Genomic DNA, 18560 nt, shown 5'->3' on the forward strand with positions numbered 1-18560 from the left:
TTGGTGTTCCAATACCAAGTCGTAATGTGTTCAGTCAGTAAAGTCTCCGTGCATCAAAAGTTCAAAGTTTTCAATGACATGCCAAATCTTACAAACTTCTAACAAAGTACAAGTATTGCTGTACTTTCTGTGTAATAACATTTAAGTACTGGACCCAGGAAAGATCCTTTGAAATGATAATGCCAAAGAATTTAAAGTTACTGACCCTCTCAACCCCTGATCCCCTGATGAAGATTGAGTCATTGTCCTCCAGTTTCCTCCTCCTGAAATCAATAATCAGCTCTTTGGTTTTGCTGACATTGAGAGAGTGTTGTGGTACCACTTAGCCAGATTTTCAATCTATCTCCTTTTCTATGTCATCTTTCCACAAAAATACATGTTTAACACTGCAAGATATAAATGAAACAGGAAAGGAATAAATTTGCTTTGAGTGCAACGTTAATGGCTATTAAGTTTAGAATGCCTCAGGCATCAAGATTGATTCTAATTGTGCTTCCACAATATGCAGGTAATCTGATACTAGGAACAGGGAGCATAAGATCAAAACTTACTGAGACTCAAAGTGAAGAAAACCATCAAGTCAGACAGCATCCATGGAAATGAACAGTCGACACTTTAGGCCAGGCATGGGCAAACTACGGCCCGCGAGCCATATGCAGCCCGTTAAGCTTTTTAATCCGGCCCGCAGAACTTGATGAAATTATATTAATAAACCTTGTTAACGTTTTTTCCCCGCAATTCTGGCGTTTTCCCAATAGATGACGCACTCTATATACATTGACCTTTGTTGAGGTGCAGCGTATTACTCCACATTTGCACTTTACTTTGTGACCTTGTGCCGACCCATTTCCTGGCACATCCGAACCGGCTCACAATTAGCCAGCGTTCTGGCTAAGGGAGATAGCCTGCGGGGATTTGCGAGCACAGAGCTCTGCATATTGGCGCGCTCTCACTGTTCTGTCATTGTGCGGGTCGTTGTTGAGTTTTAGCACAGGGGACAATTGAATAAGAAGGAGCAGGACAAGTAGACCTGCATCTCCTACCGTTTTTGAAATAGACAGTCAGGAGGAGAGTGATGATGATAATATCTTGAAGGATAACAGAATTTTCAGTGCTTTAAAATAATAACTGTTACTATTAAAAAAAGCTGTATTTTATTCATTTAATTTTCAGTGTTTTAAAAGACATTTCAATAAATAGCTAAATACCATGGGACTTCAAAGACAGATATTTTGTTGTAATGCATTTGTTCATTTTCAATTGAAATTAAAGCACATGTTTTCTACATATCCCATGATATCTTATTTTCTCTTATGAGGTGTATTACCAAAACACTCCGTCCATCTGCTCCTGGTCCGGCCCCCCTGTCAAATTTTAGAACCCTTTGTGGCCCTCAAGTCAAAAAGTTTGCCCACCCCTGCTTTAGGCAGAGGCCCTTCTTCAGGACTGGAAAGGAAGGGGGAAGATGCCAGAATAAAAATGTGGGGGGAGGGGAAGAAGGATAGCTAAGGGAAAGGTGAAGCCAGGTGGGTGGGAAAGGTAAGGGGTTGGAGATAAAAGGGTCTGATAGGAGAGGAGAGTGGATGAGTGGATCATAGGACAAAGAGAAGGAGGAGAGGCACCCGGGGGCAGTGATAGGCAGGTAAGAATTAAGAGGCCTGAGTGGGGAACAGAAGAGGGAAGGGGGAGAGAATTTTTTTTACTGGAAGAACTGTTTGGGGCCCTGAATGGAGGTGAGGAAGGAGGTGAATGGGCAGGTATAGCACTTTGGCAGGTTGCAGAGGTAAGTGTCAGGAGAAAGAATAGTGGGGAAGGACAAATGGACAAGGGAACCATGGAGGGAGCGATACCTCTGGAAAGCAGAGAGTGGGGGTGGGTGGGAAGTTGGTAAAAATGTGTTTTGCGGTAGGACATCTTTGGAGTTAGCAGGAGTTGCGGAGAATGATGTGCTGGAAAAGGAGCCTCATGGGTGGTAGGAAAGGACAAGAAAAACTATCATTGTTGAGAACAGCCCATCCAAGTGAGGCAACCCTTCAGTTGCAAATCTGCTGGGATCGTCTATTGTAACCAGTGCTCCCAATGTAGCCTCCTCTACATTGGTGAGCCATCTTAAATTCCAATCCCAGTCCTGTTCAGACATGTCCCCTACAGCCGTGATGAGGCTATTTTCAGATTGGAGAAGAAACACATATTCCATCTGGGTAGCCTCGAACCTGATGGCATGAACATTGATTTCTCTCACCTCATAATTTTCCCCACCCCCTTCTCTTTCTTCATTCCTCACTCCAGCTCCCCTCCTACCTCTTCTCTCCACCTGCCTATCAACTCCCCTTGGTGCCCCTTCCTTCCATGGTTCACTCTCCTCTATTAGATTCCTTCATCTCTTTCCCACTCACCTGGTTTTACCTATCACCTCCAAGCTGTCCTCCTTCCTTACACCCTCCCAAAAAAAAACCTCTCATTCTGGCATCTTCCCATTTCCTTTCCAGTCCTAAAGAAGGTTCTCTGTCAGAAATGTCATGTTTGTTCATTTCTATGGATGGTGAGTTCCTCCAACATTCTGTGTATGTTGCTTTGAATTTGCAGCATATGCAGAATTTCTTGTTTAAGAAATCCATTGAGGCTTATGGAAACTGGATAAGATATACAGAAAATATTTCAGGTGGCATTTGAAATACTTATTTTAGAAGGTAAAATAAGGAGTTCAATGGAAAGATGTATAAGAGTGGGCATATACAGGAGCTAAGAAAATTAAATGACAAGAACTTGTAAGTACAGGTGATGGCATATATGGTTATGAAAATAATGACATTATAGATAAGGGAAAAGAGAATTCAGTACTAAATATAAATAAGAAACCCAAAATATAATTGGATTTTCTGCACAATCTTGGATAGGTACTTACAACACTTATTTATCTATCCAATGTCGCAGTACAGAGCTTAGCTTTGGCAGAATAGGAAACGATATTGAAAGGTATAGCAGTAAATAATCAATGACTAACATGTAACCATTTAAAGCATTGTTAGTCTGATAATCAATTTTCATTCCATAATGATATATTGTCTTGAATTCTATATGCTCTAATCTTGTTGATTGCCCTTCTTATTGAACACCCAAGTATATCATGTCTATTGCTTTCCCCTTGACTATTCTACTAACCACATCTTCAAAAACAAGCCAATTAATTAAATACAACTTTTCTTTTATAAATCTAGACTGGTTCTACTCAATACTACTACGATTTTCAATCTAATCTATCGTGACATCAAGCTATTTGGAATCCAAACGTCATATTGACTTCTAAAGCAAGACAATGAATTCAATTCTGCTACAATTGGAAAGAGCTCTGGTGAGACAACATCTGTAATATTGTGGACATATCTGACTCCCTACAAAGGAAGGATATACAGTTGCAGTAAAGTTTGTGAACCCTTTGCAATTACCCGATTTTCTGAATTAATTACCATGAAGTGTGCTCATATCATCATCTAAGTCACGATAATAGACAAACACGATCTGCCTAAACGAATAACACGTAAACAATTGTACACCTTCTCATCAATATGAATATACCATTTAAACAATCACAGTCTAGGTTCAAAAAAGTATGTGGACCTCTCGGGTAATGTCTTGTACAAAACCTATTTGGAGCCAAATGTTCCAATCAATGAGATGAGATTTTGAAGTGTGGGTTGTGGAGGTGCCCTGCCCTATAAAAAAGACACACAAACTCAAGTTACTGACAGAGCCTGCTCTTCTCAAGAAAAATCTGTTGAATGTGCACCATGCCTCGATTACAACAACTTTTAGAGGACCTTAGAAGAATCATAGAGATGTGTAAAGCTGGATAAGGTTACAAAAATATTTCTAAAGACCTGAGTGTTTATCAGTCCACAGTAAGAGAAAATGCCTACAAATGGACGAAAGTTAGTGCTGTTGCTACTCTCCCCAAGAATGGGCATCATGCAAAGATCACACCAAGGGCACAATGTGTAAGGAGGTGAAAAAGAACCAAGGGTAACAGCCAAAGATCTGCAGAACTCCCTAGAACTTGAAGACTCTATTCATGTGTTCACTATAAGAAGCACACTGAACAGGCATGGTGTTCATCGAAGGACATCATGGAGAAAAACAGTGCTCTCCAAATAAATAAAATAAATCAATCAATCACTGCAGGTCTCATGTTTGCAAAAGACCACCTGGATGTTCCACAACATTTCTGGGACAATGTTCTGTGGACAGATGAGACAGAAGTGAAACTTTTTCACAGAAATGCACACCACTATGTTTGGAGGGAAAAGGGCACCGCACACCAACACCAAACCTTATCCTAACTGTGAAGCATGGTGGAAGGAGCATCATAATTTGGGGATGCTTTGCTGCCTCAGGGCCTGGACAACTTGCAATTGTTGAGGGAACAATTAATTTAAAATTGTTATCGAGATATTTTACAAGAGAATGTCAGGGTAGCGGTCCATCCCTTGAAGATTAACAGAAGTTGGATGACGCAACAAGACAATGATCCAAAACACAAGAGTATATCAACAACAGGATGGTTTAAAAAGAAGAAAATTTGTGTTTTAGAGGGGCAAAGTCAAAGTCCAGACCTTACTCCAATTGAGATGCTGTGGCATGCTCTGAAGAGGGCAGTTCATGCAAGGTATTGCGGAAATATTGATGAACTAAAACAGCTTTGTACGAAGGAATGATCTAAAATTCCTCCTTGATGTTGTGCAAGTCTGAACGGCAACTACAGAAAATATTTGGTGGAGGTTATTGCTGCTAAATGAGTTTCAACCAGTTATTAAATACAAGCATTTACATAGTTTTTGTCCAGCATGGACTACGAATGATTAAACAAGGTGTTCAATAAAGACATGAAAAGTACTATTGTTTGTCATGAAGAGGTCACACTCAGGTTGGAGGAACAACACTTCATATTCCATCTGGATGGCCTCCAACCTGATGTATGAACATCAATTTCTCAAACTTCTGGCAATGATCACCCCTACAATTCCCCATCCCCTTTTCCCTCTCTCACCTTATCTCCTGGCCTGCCCATTGCCTCACTCTGGTGCTCCTCTCCCCTTTTCTTTCTTCAATGGCCTTCTGTTCCCTCCCTTCGAACTCGCACTTCTTCAGCCCTGTATCTCTTTCAACAATCAACTTCCCAGCTCCTTACTTCATCTCTCCCCCTCCAGGTTTCACCAATCACCAGATGTTTCTCTCTCCCCTCTCCCACCTTTTAAATCTACTCATCTTTGTTTTCTACCAGTCCTGCCGAAGGGTCTTGGCCCAAAACTTTAACTGTACTTTTTCCCCCTGTAGATGCTGCCAGGTCTGCTAAGTTCCTCCAGCATTTTGTATGTATTGCTTGAATTTCCAGCAAATTTTCTCTTGTTTGTGTGTTATTAGTTTCGGTAGATTGTGCTTGTATCTTATTGTGACTTAGATGAAGATCAGACCACATTTTATGATTAATGCAGAAAACTAGTTAATTTCATAATATTTTTCACGCAACTGTACCTGCAAAACAGGGACTTCACCTGATTGATTCCTCAGATATTAGGCTTTCACAGCAAATGGTGATTATGCAAATTAATTCTGCTCTCATGAGTTGAGAAAATTGAGATGTAATCTCAATGAAAGATACAAATTCTTATAGAGCTTGACAGAGTACATATAGGGATGATATTTCCCCCGGGAGGAACTCCAAAACCAGGGTTCACCATTTCAAATTAAGGGATCATCCATTCAAGACTGAGATGGAAGAAATTTCTTCACCCAGAAGATGAAATTCTTTAACCAAGTAGGCTGTGGAGGCTCAGTTGCGTAGAACACTCAAGGTGGAGATAAATTTAATTTTTAGATCTTTAGGGAATCCAGGAATGTACAATTAATGTCATTCTCTAGTTTAAGGTTCCAGAAAGCATAGATTCGACAGGTGACCATGTGAAACCAGTGAAAAACTATAATGAAGACACTTCAATATTCCCTTTCGTAAATAGAAGCAGCATCCTGTTATTGTTAGAAGTAATAAATATTGAGTTTCAAGGAAATGCAGCATCTGCCCTTCATAGTCTTTGCAGCAAATTCATTTGTATCGCATGGAGGGGCTCATTAGTAATCCCCTAACTTGTCCCGAATCCATTGTTGGTTTATCAATTGTGAAGTGAAAAATAACTGTATGGACATCAACTCTCAGACTGCAGTGTTATCAACTTCATTAGAACTGTTATTATTTAAAACAGTGCAACCAACTCACTTGTAATTTCTACCCTTTAAACCCTTAATAACTTCACTCGCAAATTTCTACAGACCTACTGAAGTGAGCATTTTAACTGGTGCATCCACGCTTGGTAAGGAGGGGCCACTGCACAGGAAAAGAAAAAACTGCAGAAAGTTGCTAACTTATCCAGTTCTAACATGGGTGCCAGCCTCTCCACAGAGGGCATCTTTAAAAGGCAATGATTCAAAAATGTGGCATCCATATTTAAGAACCCCATCACTCTAGACGTGCCTCCTTCTCATTGCTACCATCAAGTTGGTGGTATAAGAGCCCGAAAACACCCTCAATATTTTAGGAACAGCTTCTTACTCAGCATCAGATTATAGAATGGCCAATGAACCCATGTGCACTTCCTCACTTTTTTAATATTTTCCCCTCTTTTCGCACTACTTATTGAACTTAATATTGCATATAATTTTCAAACAGCATACATCATTTAAAAATTATGAAGTATAGTTAGAGTAAACTGTCTTGACGTAAAAAACTGTTCTTGGCAAAAGCAAAATCAACATTTCACTTCAATGATTTCAGACCTGAAAGATTTCCAGGTTCTACCTTTTATCGTCATTTTGTAAACAACTATGCTTCCAAACTCCCCCCTCCCCCATTAGCACAAAGATTGTGACTTCGATTTATTAAGCATCATTATTTTTCACAATGTTATAGTGAATAAATTAAAACAAGAACATTCCCTACAAGTGAAATTCTGGTTTACTCACCGACAATGTGGATCCAAATAAAATTGTGCAGTCATTGGTAGCCTATTACAATGTATGCCAGGATATTCTATTATGGGTATGATAGAAATACAGCTCCACATGTATGGCTATATCAAAATCCGATAATTTCACGTTTGTGTCAATGCTTTATTAAATATGTCTATATCAAAAATAAACATGCCATTTAATAAATTCACTATTTCCTATGTGACCTTGTCAAATAGAACAATTCAAGTGTGAAGTCAAAGGTATATTTCCTTTTTCCAATCAACCATTTACCCTTTTGCCACTGGTGAAAGGCAACAAGATCCCTTTACAATGCCTCGTCTTTTTCAATAAATTTTGCATGAAAACACGTTACTCAAGCACAAAGTTGCCTGCTGTCACACTGGAAGTGTGATAAATGTTTAATGAAAACAACACCATACAGCTTGGTGTCAGACAACACCAATCACATAAGCTTGCTTTCATCTGAGTAGACACTTTAAAGAGGACCTGTGCATGATTCATGCAGCAGAACTCTGTAACCTGTATGCTAATAATATTAAATTAACATAAGGACTTCCTGCAGTATTGGAAGGTGGGGGAGGGGAGGGTGGGGAAAGATTATTTAAAGGAATGATTGTTTGGTTGAGTTAAGGATGTTATCAAACTGAAAGCTGGGTAATTTTTGTTCACATAGAATACAACTGTCAAACACGTGAAACAAATAAAAGTACAAAAGTGACAAAGCGACAGCATCACTCTGTACACTTCAAAACAGATTTGGAAAACATTAATCATTTGCACACACAGATGTTTTGATCTCCAGTATTATGTCTTCTTCGCAAATAAGTAAAACAGAATTTGATGTTGAGTCTGTAAGAACTTCCTTGGTTTAAAGTTGATATAATACCATGTCATCTACTGCTCAAAACTGTGACAGGAAAGTTTGCTCCAATGAAGACTGTGCAGCTGAGATTAAACTAGCATGTATTTATCAACATAAATGTAAAAATCTGTTCCTTCTCATTTCTCCATCCATTTTACACAAATTATTTATTTTTTATTTTTAAAATACTACTTTTAAAATATTTAAATGCTCTAAAGCAATATCTTTCTTGATAATTTTCTTAATAATACTCAATCTGAAATCAACCTTTAAAAAAGTGATTAAGATTGTTAATGCAATCTGTGTTTTGTAAGGAACTGTGCTTACAAACTTAAATAATGAAGTGATATAATTGACAAATGAAGCAAAACGTCAAAGGAAGATTCATGCGGCAGTTAGTGTCCTCTCTGTGCTCTTTTTGTCATGCCCAGCAAATGTCTCTTTATAAATATAGTTCCAACTCTCCTTAGAAAGAGTTTAATAGGATTTGCATCCAACAACCCCCGTTAGTACATTTCTGATCGCATTAACTCTCTGGATCCAAAATTCTTATTGGTTCACTGATCTTTGGCTAATTATTTTATATTGTGTTATCTGGTTATCAACACCTCTACCAGTGGAAGCCTTCTTTATCTGATCAATATCGTTCATAACTTAGGGCACCTGTATAAATTCTCCCATTGTAAAGAAACTTAATCCAGCCTCTCAGTTTCTCCCCAAAACAAAAATGCCCCAACTCTAGTAACAATTTCCATAAATCTCCAACAAATCTTACAAGATTCTATTTATCTGCAATTCAATAAAATATACCAAATGATACCTAACCAGTCATCTCTGAAGGTTCAGTAAAACTTAATTGCTTTTGCATTCCACAGAATTACACCTTGGATCCTGCAGGCAATCTGACTTGAGCAGGATTTAAGACACAAATGAAATCATTGGGGAGATTAGGGCAAAGATTTTGATGGCAAAGAGGAACATAAATTGCACACTAAATTATTATAATTCTGATAAAATCCCCATAGATCTGCTGGTCGAGATGCCATAACTGGGCAATACCCCAGAGGTGTGGTGCTGCCTCCTGCTCAGTAAACACTGACCAGTCAACATCAAGAGCACTTTTCCCTACAGACTGCAACAGAACACCATAAACGACTGTGGATTTTTCGGCTCTCACGCTGGGAAGCTGTGCGGGTGCGTGGCCGCGCTGTAACTGAAATGCTCTTGCGCACAGAGCCTTTGTTGCCGCGCAGCTGGAATTTTCTTTTATATGATGTTTTATTAAAGTACCATGAAGTTTTCAGGCTCTGTAGAAATCTCATCAGAGCAATGCTTGGTCAATGGAGCTGTTGAACAAACTAGAGCAAACGTTGTTGGGAAACCTGACTGTTGAACGCACAGCAACGTATCCTGGCTCAAAAGACAGTTACACCACTGAATTGAGTGGGAGAGAACAGCAAGCAGGAGAAATTGACTTTTGGGACAAAGGCTTTTTGAAGATTTAACTTTAAGTTAAAGGTTTTTGATCCTTACATATGCAGATGTATGTGCATTTCTGTCTGTGTGCAAACTTTTCTAGAGTAAAGCATTATTTTCAATTTCCTTGACATAACTCAGTTCAAGCCATTCACAAAATTTAATTTGAACAGCCTGCTTGGGATTTCTCAACTGGCAATTTGCATTGCAAAATGCCTTGCCTCAAAGTACTAGGAGTCTGCCTCCTAGCAGAAAACCACACCCTGGACCATTAGGAAGAAATAGCAAGGTCAAGGGCATGTGCAGCTTGTAATCCTGGGATCTGAGAAGATCTATCCCAAATTTTTCAAATTATTTCAAAGTACTTTCTAATTCTTCATATTAGTGTAAATTTATTTTTAAGTTTACTAATTTAAACATTTTCAGTTTACTTCACTTTTAATCAGTTTAAAATACCAGAAACATTTAGTGACAGTTCTTCCAACCTAAAAGGTTTTAAAAGGCTGCCTGGGGAGTTTCAGCATTCAGACTATACCAGTAAACTCAGAGTGATGTAAGATCTTTGATTCAGAAATTGGTGGAAACCAGCCCAACACATTCTTACTAATTGCTTTTCAGCTTTTCAAGTGGGCACAGCTTCCTGTGATTTCCAGACAGGGACACCCAAATCAATCCATTTTGCTTCTCCGTAAATTTCAGACTTCAGACAAATGTTAAACTGGTAAATTTAAAGTTAAATGTTTATCTTTTCTTCCCTTTCCCCTGAAGATTTGTAATTTTCTAACCCAGTGAGACAAAGAGCTTTGAAAATTACAATTAAACTCACAATCAATTTTTTCACATTTATTTTAAAACTCTGGGTTAAGTATCCACAAGTCAATAACGTCACTAATATAGAAAAAAATATCACCACTATTAAACAGCAGATTCATAAATAGTAAGCCTCCACAAATCTTACCAACAAAAATATCCTGGAAAATGTTATGGTGGATGTATCATTATATCATTTTTAAATAAATCTCTCGCTAAATTCATTATATTGTTCAAATGAACAACCTGCGTACCACATTCCCCCCCACCACCATTTTCACCAACATAATAAACAAATCAGATATTGCAATGTTGTTAGACAATCCAGCAACTCTATTAAACACTTGCAACAAATCTAGAAACAAGATAAAAACATGTTCTTGATCATGCAGTCAACCATACGTTTGGCCCATGGCAGGTGTGAAGTTGAATGTCTCCTGCCTGCCAAGTCCAATAAAACATTTTTACTCCCAAGAAAGGAAGAAGAGCATGTCAAAGTCTGGCACTGCAACTTTAAAGAAACCACAAAAGTACTTAAATGCATATTTGGCATGAACAGAGCCATGCTGTTATAAAAAAACCCTTTTTGATGATTTCAAATACGAGCCTTTATAAACCAGACTAATACCACAATAATGCAATAACATATAAATAAAAACAAATGTGTTGATCACATAACATTAATATTTTGCAGCTGCAGGACCCTGAAGAATCATTTGATACTTTCCTCAAAGAAGCCGTGACTCACTAAGTATTTCTGTTAGGAAAGGCCAATAAGATGCAAAAATTATATTTTCCTCAATAAAAAGATCTTTTTCTCTTGACTGAAAACATAATACATTTTACATATACTTGTTGATTAAATGAGACTTAAACATTTTGATTTTGATAAACATGAGTTTTGATTTTATTCATTCTTATGCTAAATGCTATTAACTTGGCATTTCGTTAATTGTTGAAATAGTGAATAGTTAATGCTCCCAACAGGGAGTGAGTGTCTAAAATAGCCTCTGACAATCAAGTACAGTTCCTGGCTTTGACATAACGCTTAGCTACTAAGTCCGGCAGAACTGCTTTTACTGACAGGAAAAGGGACAAAGGCAGGTTACCAGAAGCTTAAAACCAGTCACTTCAGCCAGATGGGGGTCGTCAACCATGGTTGGCAGTTCATCTCGGAGGATGAAAACTCTGATCTTAAACCTCTGTTGCCTTGCAGCTTACCCACTCTCGGAAAATCTGGAGCTGGAGTTCCTGAAACAGTCTTATGTTGAGTTCATCACTGACTAGCAACTCCTGCAGCACCATTGGTGGCAAAATGTATCAGTCACTGCCATTCCTTTGGATTCATCAGCTTTGTGGAGCCTGCTGCATGAGCAACAGCTTTCTCTCCATATTATACTGACCTGGCTTACATATCACATAGACAGCTAGAACGTAATATCCATGGTCGAACCCGACCAATAAGGACTAAATTCCAATGAAAAATGTTGTCACCTCAATAAAATTACTATAAAATGTCTTGACACCACTAAAAGTACAATTGTTGCATTGACTTACATAAAACAATCCTTATAAACCCCAGACTATTCATATACATTTAGACTAACAGAACCCACGATCAAACAGTAAACAAGTGCATGAAAATATTCCCCCAAATATTTTGACTTGAAAATTCCTAGTGTGGTGTTAAGACTTACAATGATCCAGAAGCATTTTCTGTTTTGATAACATAAATCAAAAATCATGATATTCTACAATTCAAATCTTACCCTTTCTTATCACTTCGTGATTCCCTTTCTTTTCCTTTTTCCCGGATCTTATCGCGCAGCTTGTCTCTGCCTTTGCGCCTATCCCTTTCTCGAGACCTGCTTCTGCTGTAGCTTCGTCTCCGGCTTGAGCGTTCACTGCTGCGACTGTGAGAGCGATGTCCATGTTGAGATCTTGAACTATGTGAAAACAATAAATAGATTGTCAAAAGGGGGTTCCTCCACTCAACACATTCAACTTAAGTTAAAATGATTTAAATATATTTTATAAATAGCACTTCAAAAATAAGTTGCTTATAAAATAGACAACTTGTACAGTCGGCCCTCCTCATCGGCGAATTCTGCATGCGCGAATTCAACCAACCACGAATCGCGAAAACCCGGAAGTGTTCTTGCTGTTCGAGCATGTGCAGACTTCTTTCTTGTCATTACTCCCTAAACAATGCAGTATAACAACCATTTTACATAGCATTTACATTGTATTAGGTATTATAAGTAATCTAGAGATTATTTTAAGCATATGGGAGGATGCGCGTGGGTTATCATGGATCGGGATCGAAAAAAATCATAAGTTCTCTTACTAAGTAAGTCAGAACAGGTACACCCGGTATTATTTGGCGTTAGTCAAACATTTGTCTTAGTATATAGAATATATTTTACCTTTCTATGCATATAAAAGGCTTAAGAACATATGTTTCAGCACCGTGCTCAGGAACGGAAGTACTCGGGACTTGGGACAGACCACTCCCGAGTGCTCTTTCCACCTTGCCAGGTTGATGTGGAGGATCAAAAATCCAAAACCCAATAATTAAACCACTGCATTGCTTAGTGATAATTGTAGCTTTCATCGGGGCACAGCCTTTCTCACTTTATCCTTTAAAATTGTTCCAATCGTTGACCGATGAGCCTAATGCTTTTCCAATAACCGACATCATCTCACCACTTTCCTATTGCTTTATTAGTTCCACTTTATTTTCAATCATGTTCGTGATTATTTTTGCAACCAGAAACTCTGCAGATTCAGACTTCTGCTGCCAGGTCCTAATGTCCACCGCATTGAGACAGGTTGAATAAGGCACTTGAGCATCCGCTAATTTTGGTATCCGTGAGGGGTCCCGGAACCAGTCCCCCGCGGATAAGGAGGGCCGACTGTAGATGATTTGCAAAAAGTAAATCCTCAACGTCACCTGTACCATTAAAATTATTTGAGAACTGATGATGGAATTGTGCCAGTAAATAAAGTACTAAAAGGAAATGGTGGACATGTCATCTTGACCTGAAACTGTTTGCACAGACACACACATCCAACTAAATATCTCAAAATGATTTTTACACAAATCTCGGAACAAGCCAATTGCCTAGTTTTTGGCTTAAGGGATAAATCTACAAATCTAGAAAAAAAAATTGTGCAAGATTCCAAAGCAATACTTGAATAATGACAGCTGTTTCTGAAAATCCAGAGAAGGTTCTAGAGGCACTAAGAGTATACTTCAAATCTGGCTCCACAAGTACTAAAAGGGCATTATTCTGCAAAATATTGAGTAAACTCTGAAAGCAATAAAGCGCTACCTGTAAGATGGAGTTGCTCTTTGTTTTCGTGATAACACTTACAGACTCTTGTAGTTGCTATAAACTTTTAAGAGCACTGAAAGACATTTGCAATAGAGCACAGATAGTGCCTACAGATAGGATTTTGGAATCCCTTTAGCTATTGTTTTAAAGATATCAGTATCTAAGTCTCAGAATATATTCTTTCTTTCTCTATAATGGTTGACACAAAGTGTTGCATTCTTGAATTTTTTTTGAAATATACACATAGCATGTCATCAATTGATTAATCTTGATGGTCTTGCTATTTGAGCAATATTTAAGTAGAACATTTCAGTGGAATCACCATGATACCTCACTACCAAGAGCCAAAACAATGCAAGAAGTATCATAGGAAAGGTGGATAAAAATGCTGAAGATGATGTAGCTGGTTTACAAACAGGGGCAATGTGTAGTGAGGAGAGGCTGTTGACAGGGCAAAATTTGCAGTCAACAAGATGTTGCAATGTAAAAGGCAGACTAAACCTAAAAGGGTAAATACCGGACTGAAGGTGTTGTATCTCAATGCGCACAGTATACAGAATAAGGCAGATGAACTTGCAGCACAGTTGCAGATTGGCTGGTATGACATAGGCATCACTGAATCATAGCTGAAAGATTACAGGTTGGAACTTAATGTCCAAGTACCCACACTGTATTGATAGGATAGGCTAGGCTAGATGGCAGAGGGGGCAGCATTGCTCTGTTGGTAAAAAATGAAAGTAAATCATTGGAAAGAGGTGATATAGGGTCAGGTGTTGAATCATTGTGGACAGAGGTAAGGAACTGCAAGTCCTTCTGCAGACAATATGAAGTTAGGTGGAGGACCAGGTAATTTTGAAGAAGCAGAGGTGCTACAGAAGGACTGAGACAGATTAGGAGAATGGGCAAAGAAATGGCACATGGAATGCAGTGTCAGGAAGTGTTGGCCTTGCACGTCGGTAGAAGAAATTAAAGGGTTGAGTATTTTCTAAATGGAGAGAAAATACAAAAAAACACTGAGGTGCAAAGCCTTGTGCAGGATTCTCTAAACGTTAACTTACATGTTGAGTCTGTGGTGAGGAAGGCAAATGCAATGTTCGCATTCATTTCAAAAGGACTAGAATATAAAAGAATGTAATCTTGAAACTTTATAAAGCTCTGGTGAGGCCTCAGTTGGAGCATTGAGAGCAGGTTTGGGCCCCTTATCTTAGAAAGGATGTGCTAAAACTGGAAAAGGTTCAAAAGAGGTTCACAAGTATAATTTCAGGATTGAATGGCATATCACATGAAGAACATTTGATGGCTCTGGCCCTGTATTCACTGGAATTCAGAAGAGGGGTGACGAAGTCCTGACGAAGGGTCTCGGCCCGAAACGTCAACAGTGCTTCTTCCTATAGATGCTGTCTGGCCTGCTGCGTTCCACCAGCATTTTGTGTGTGTTGAAAGAGGGGTGACCTCACTAAAACACATCAAATGGTGAAAGGCCTTGATAAAATGGATGTAGAGGAAATGTTTCCTATGATTGTGGAGTCTATGACCAGATGACACAGCCTCAGACTAGACAGGTGCCCTTTTAGAATGGAGACAAGGAGGAATTTCTTTAGACAGGGAGTGGTGAATCTGTGCAATTCTTTGCCACAGGTAGCTGTGGAGGTAGAGGCTGATAGATTCTTGATTGGTCAGAGCATGAAGGGATACAGGGAGAAGGCAGGAGATTACCCTGAGGGGAAAATTGGATCAGCTATGATGAAAATGGCAGAGCAGACTGAAAGGGCCAAATGGCCTAACTTTGCTCCTATTTTCTATGGTTTAAAACACAAATAAAACTGCTTTGGTATGAAGTTGAACCCCCTTGAATTATTGGATTACCAACCGAACTGACACCTGACTGTTTCTGGAACAGTATATAAAATTTGTCCAAGTTTACAAAGTATAGTAAACAACTCATTATCTGGTATCTATGCATCCAAAATTCCCATGCAACCAACAAGAATTTCTAAGGGCAATCTGCAATTTCATACTCGCCTACATCATTTGGAGTGTTGAGTACACGAGTCATGAAGTCATGTTGCACCCGTACAAAACCCTGAATAAGCCAGTCAGAATACCGCTAGCACTTCTAGTCACCACATAACAGGAAGGATGTGGAAAGGACGCAAATGAGTTGGATCAGGATGTTACCCGAATTAGGTAGTATCAGCTACGAGAAGTCAGACAAACTTGGACTGTTTCCTCGAGAGTGGCAAAGGACAGAGAGATCTAACACAAGTATAATAAAATGAGAACATAGGTAGTAAGTTGAACATTTTGCCCAGAGTAGACATATCAAACACTAGGGGGCACAGCTTTGCGGTGAACAAGTAAAAGTAGATATACAAGGCAAGTATGTTTCTTTTACACAGTGGTAGGTGCTTGAAATGTGCTGCCATTGGGTGGCGGTGGAAACAAGTGTTATTTAGAAAGATTCATGAACAGACAGAGAATGAAGAAACATAAACCACGTGCAGGCAGGTATGCAGTTTAAATTGGCACAGATATCAGAAACAGACGTGCTCCTGTGAAATTCTAATCCATGTTCCATGTTTTCAAAAATGTAAATTTGAATTTGGCTAGCTGGATTCTCATATGGTTTTCTTCAAACACAAAGGGAAAGTTGATTCCAAATATGTTTCCTAAACTTAGTGACTAATTTTCTTTAAAATGATTGGAGAGCACATTTATCTCAGAGCCAGTGCTGGTGGCGCCAAAAAAAAAGAAAATCAGAGTCAGGATTTCAGATTTATGCAAAACCCTCTGTAATGTTCTTATTTGAGCCATTTGCACGGACCAACAACCCCATTTCCCCGGATGCTGAATGGCTGAGAGTACTGACAGCTTTCTATACCACTCAATAAGATAGGAACCATTGGTGAAGAATCAGTGAGTTCAAGGGCAGTGAATTAAACACAGTTCTCAGTTTTTACTGGATTGGGGCTAGGCATTAAATGGATTCCTATATGACTTTATTCATTACCTATTTAACAATAAAACTCATTTAATGTCTTCCATAAAAGCACTGATAAAAATAAAAGCTGTGCTTTGAATTATCAGTTGCAACACTATCCCATTTTTCGGACACTGAAGAACTTCTTTAAATGTTACGTACACAACACTGGAAGAACTCAGCAGGTCAGGCATCATCTGTGAGAAAAGAGTAGCCAACGTTTCGGGCCAAGACCCTTCATCAGGAATGGGGGCAAAAGAGAGAGCCGAAGCCCAGTAATAGAGACAGGGGAGGGGGAAGGGCTAGAGGTGCCAGGTGGAAAACCAATCAGAGGAAAGACAAAGTGGGGGAGGGGGAGGGGATAAGCATGAAAAAACTGTAGAGATAAAGAAGTTGAAAGGGGAGAGAGGCAGAGAGGGACCTAGGATAGGGGAAGGGGGAGGGAGGGAATTACCAGAAATTGGTGAATTCAATGTTCATACCACCAGGCTGGAGGCTACCTAGGCGGTAGATGAGGTGTTGCTCCTCCAACCTGATTTTGGCCTCATCATGGCAGTAGAGGAGGCTATGTATGGACATACCTAGATGGGAATGAGAGGCAGAGTTGAAGTGCATGACAACCGGGAGGTCCTGTCTATTGTGACAGATGGAACATAGGTGCTCGATGAAGTGGTCCCCCAATCTGTGTCGGGTCTTGCCGATGTAGAGAAGGCCACACCAGGAGCACCAGATGCATTAGATGACTCCAGCAGACTCACTATAGATGATTAATCCCTTGGTATTATAACTCACTCATGGTTCTAGACATCCTCATTGTCAAAGCACCCTTTCAGGTTCTGACAAGATTCAATCAAGTTCCCCCTCATTCTTTTAAACTCCGGCAGGTACAAGTTTAGTCCGGCCAACCTTACCCAATAAAATGACCAAGGCGATCAGGTGTTACTAACAAATTTCCAATGAACACACCACAGGACAATAACATTTCTTCCTAAATAAACCAAAGGTGAACACTATATTTCAGTTGTGATCTGATATGTAACTGAAGCAAAAGCTTTCTACTCTTGTATTCAACATCTTTTTTAAGAAATAACTTTCTGATAAGCCTTCCCAATTATTTGCTCTACTTGCATACCAGCAATTTGTGAATCATACACCAACACACTCAGATCCTTTAGGTTTTCAGAGCTCTGCAATCTCTCAACATTTAGATGATATGTTCCTATTTTTTTAAACTTTTTGCCAAACTTTTCACATTTTCTCATGTTATATGACATTTGCCAGATCCAAAATGTTCGCTTAACCTATTCTACATCCCTTCGCAGCATTAAGTTCTCCTCACAATCTGAAATTGTGAAATAACATTAAATACAAATTTAAAAGGCTTCTTGATTAAGACTTGTATGTTATATTTTGTGGCCTCAATTTACTTCATCACAGTTTACAACTAATTAAGTACTTTTGATAAGCAGTCACTTCCTAACTAACCTCCTGCAACTCTAGTCAAAGTCAGTGTTTTCCAGACCCTGTGCTAAAAAAATACTCCAGTATATAAATTTGAGGAGTTCACACAGACAGCAATCGAATGCATTGAAAAATGCAGAATTAACCGTAGCATCACTTTAGCTTAGCAGTTAGCACAATGTTACTACAGCTTGGGGCTGAGTTCGAAGTTGAGCTCTGAATTTATCTGTAAGGAGATTGTACATCCGCCCCACATTTCCTCCGGGTGCTCCAGTCTCCTCCCACAATTTAAAGGTGTACTTGATAGTAGGTTAATCGGTCGTTGTAAATTGACCCGGGATTAGGCTAGGGTTAAATAGGTGGGCTGTCAGTGGCATGGCTCGAAGGGTATTCTGTGCTACATCTCTGATTAAAATAAATAAACCATTTTGTGATTATACTTTGGATTTACACTTCTGACAATCATCCCTAACTTGCTAGCTTTTACCTACAGAACTTCAGCCAAGACTATTATTCATCCAGATAAGATGTTTTTGCAAATTTCTCAAGCAGTTTTCAATCACAAGAAAAAGAACATTTGTTGAAAGTAACAATTTACAACAAAATGAAGCAC

General features: G+C 39.0%; 1 protein-coding gene across 1 annotated transcript in view; it reads right to left on the reverse strand.

Moving 5' to 3' along the window:
• rsrc1 (arginine/serine-rich coiled-coil 1) overlaps positions 1–18560 on the reverse strand; it is a 352648-nt gene that overhangs the window by 290076 nt on the left and 44012 nt on the right. The window contains exon 4 of the mRNA XM_059947458.1: positions 11938–12114. Within this exon, the coding sequence (XP_059803441.1) occupies positions 11938–12114 (177 nt within the window). The remainder of the gene's footprint in view (positions 1–11937; positions 12115–18560) is intronic.

Source organism: Hypanus sabinus, chromosome 2, assembly GCF_030144855.1.
Source record: "Hypanus sabinus isolate sHypSab1 chromosome 2, sHypSab1.hap1, whole genome shotgun sequence".
Classification (NCBI taxonomy): Eukaryota; Metazoa; Chordata; class Chondrichthyes; order Myliobatiformes; family Dasyatidae; genus Hypanus; species Hypanus sabinus.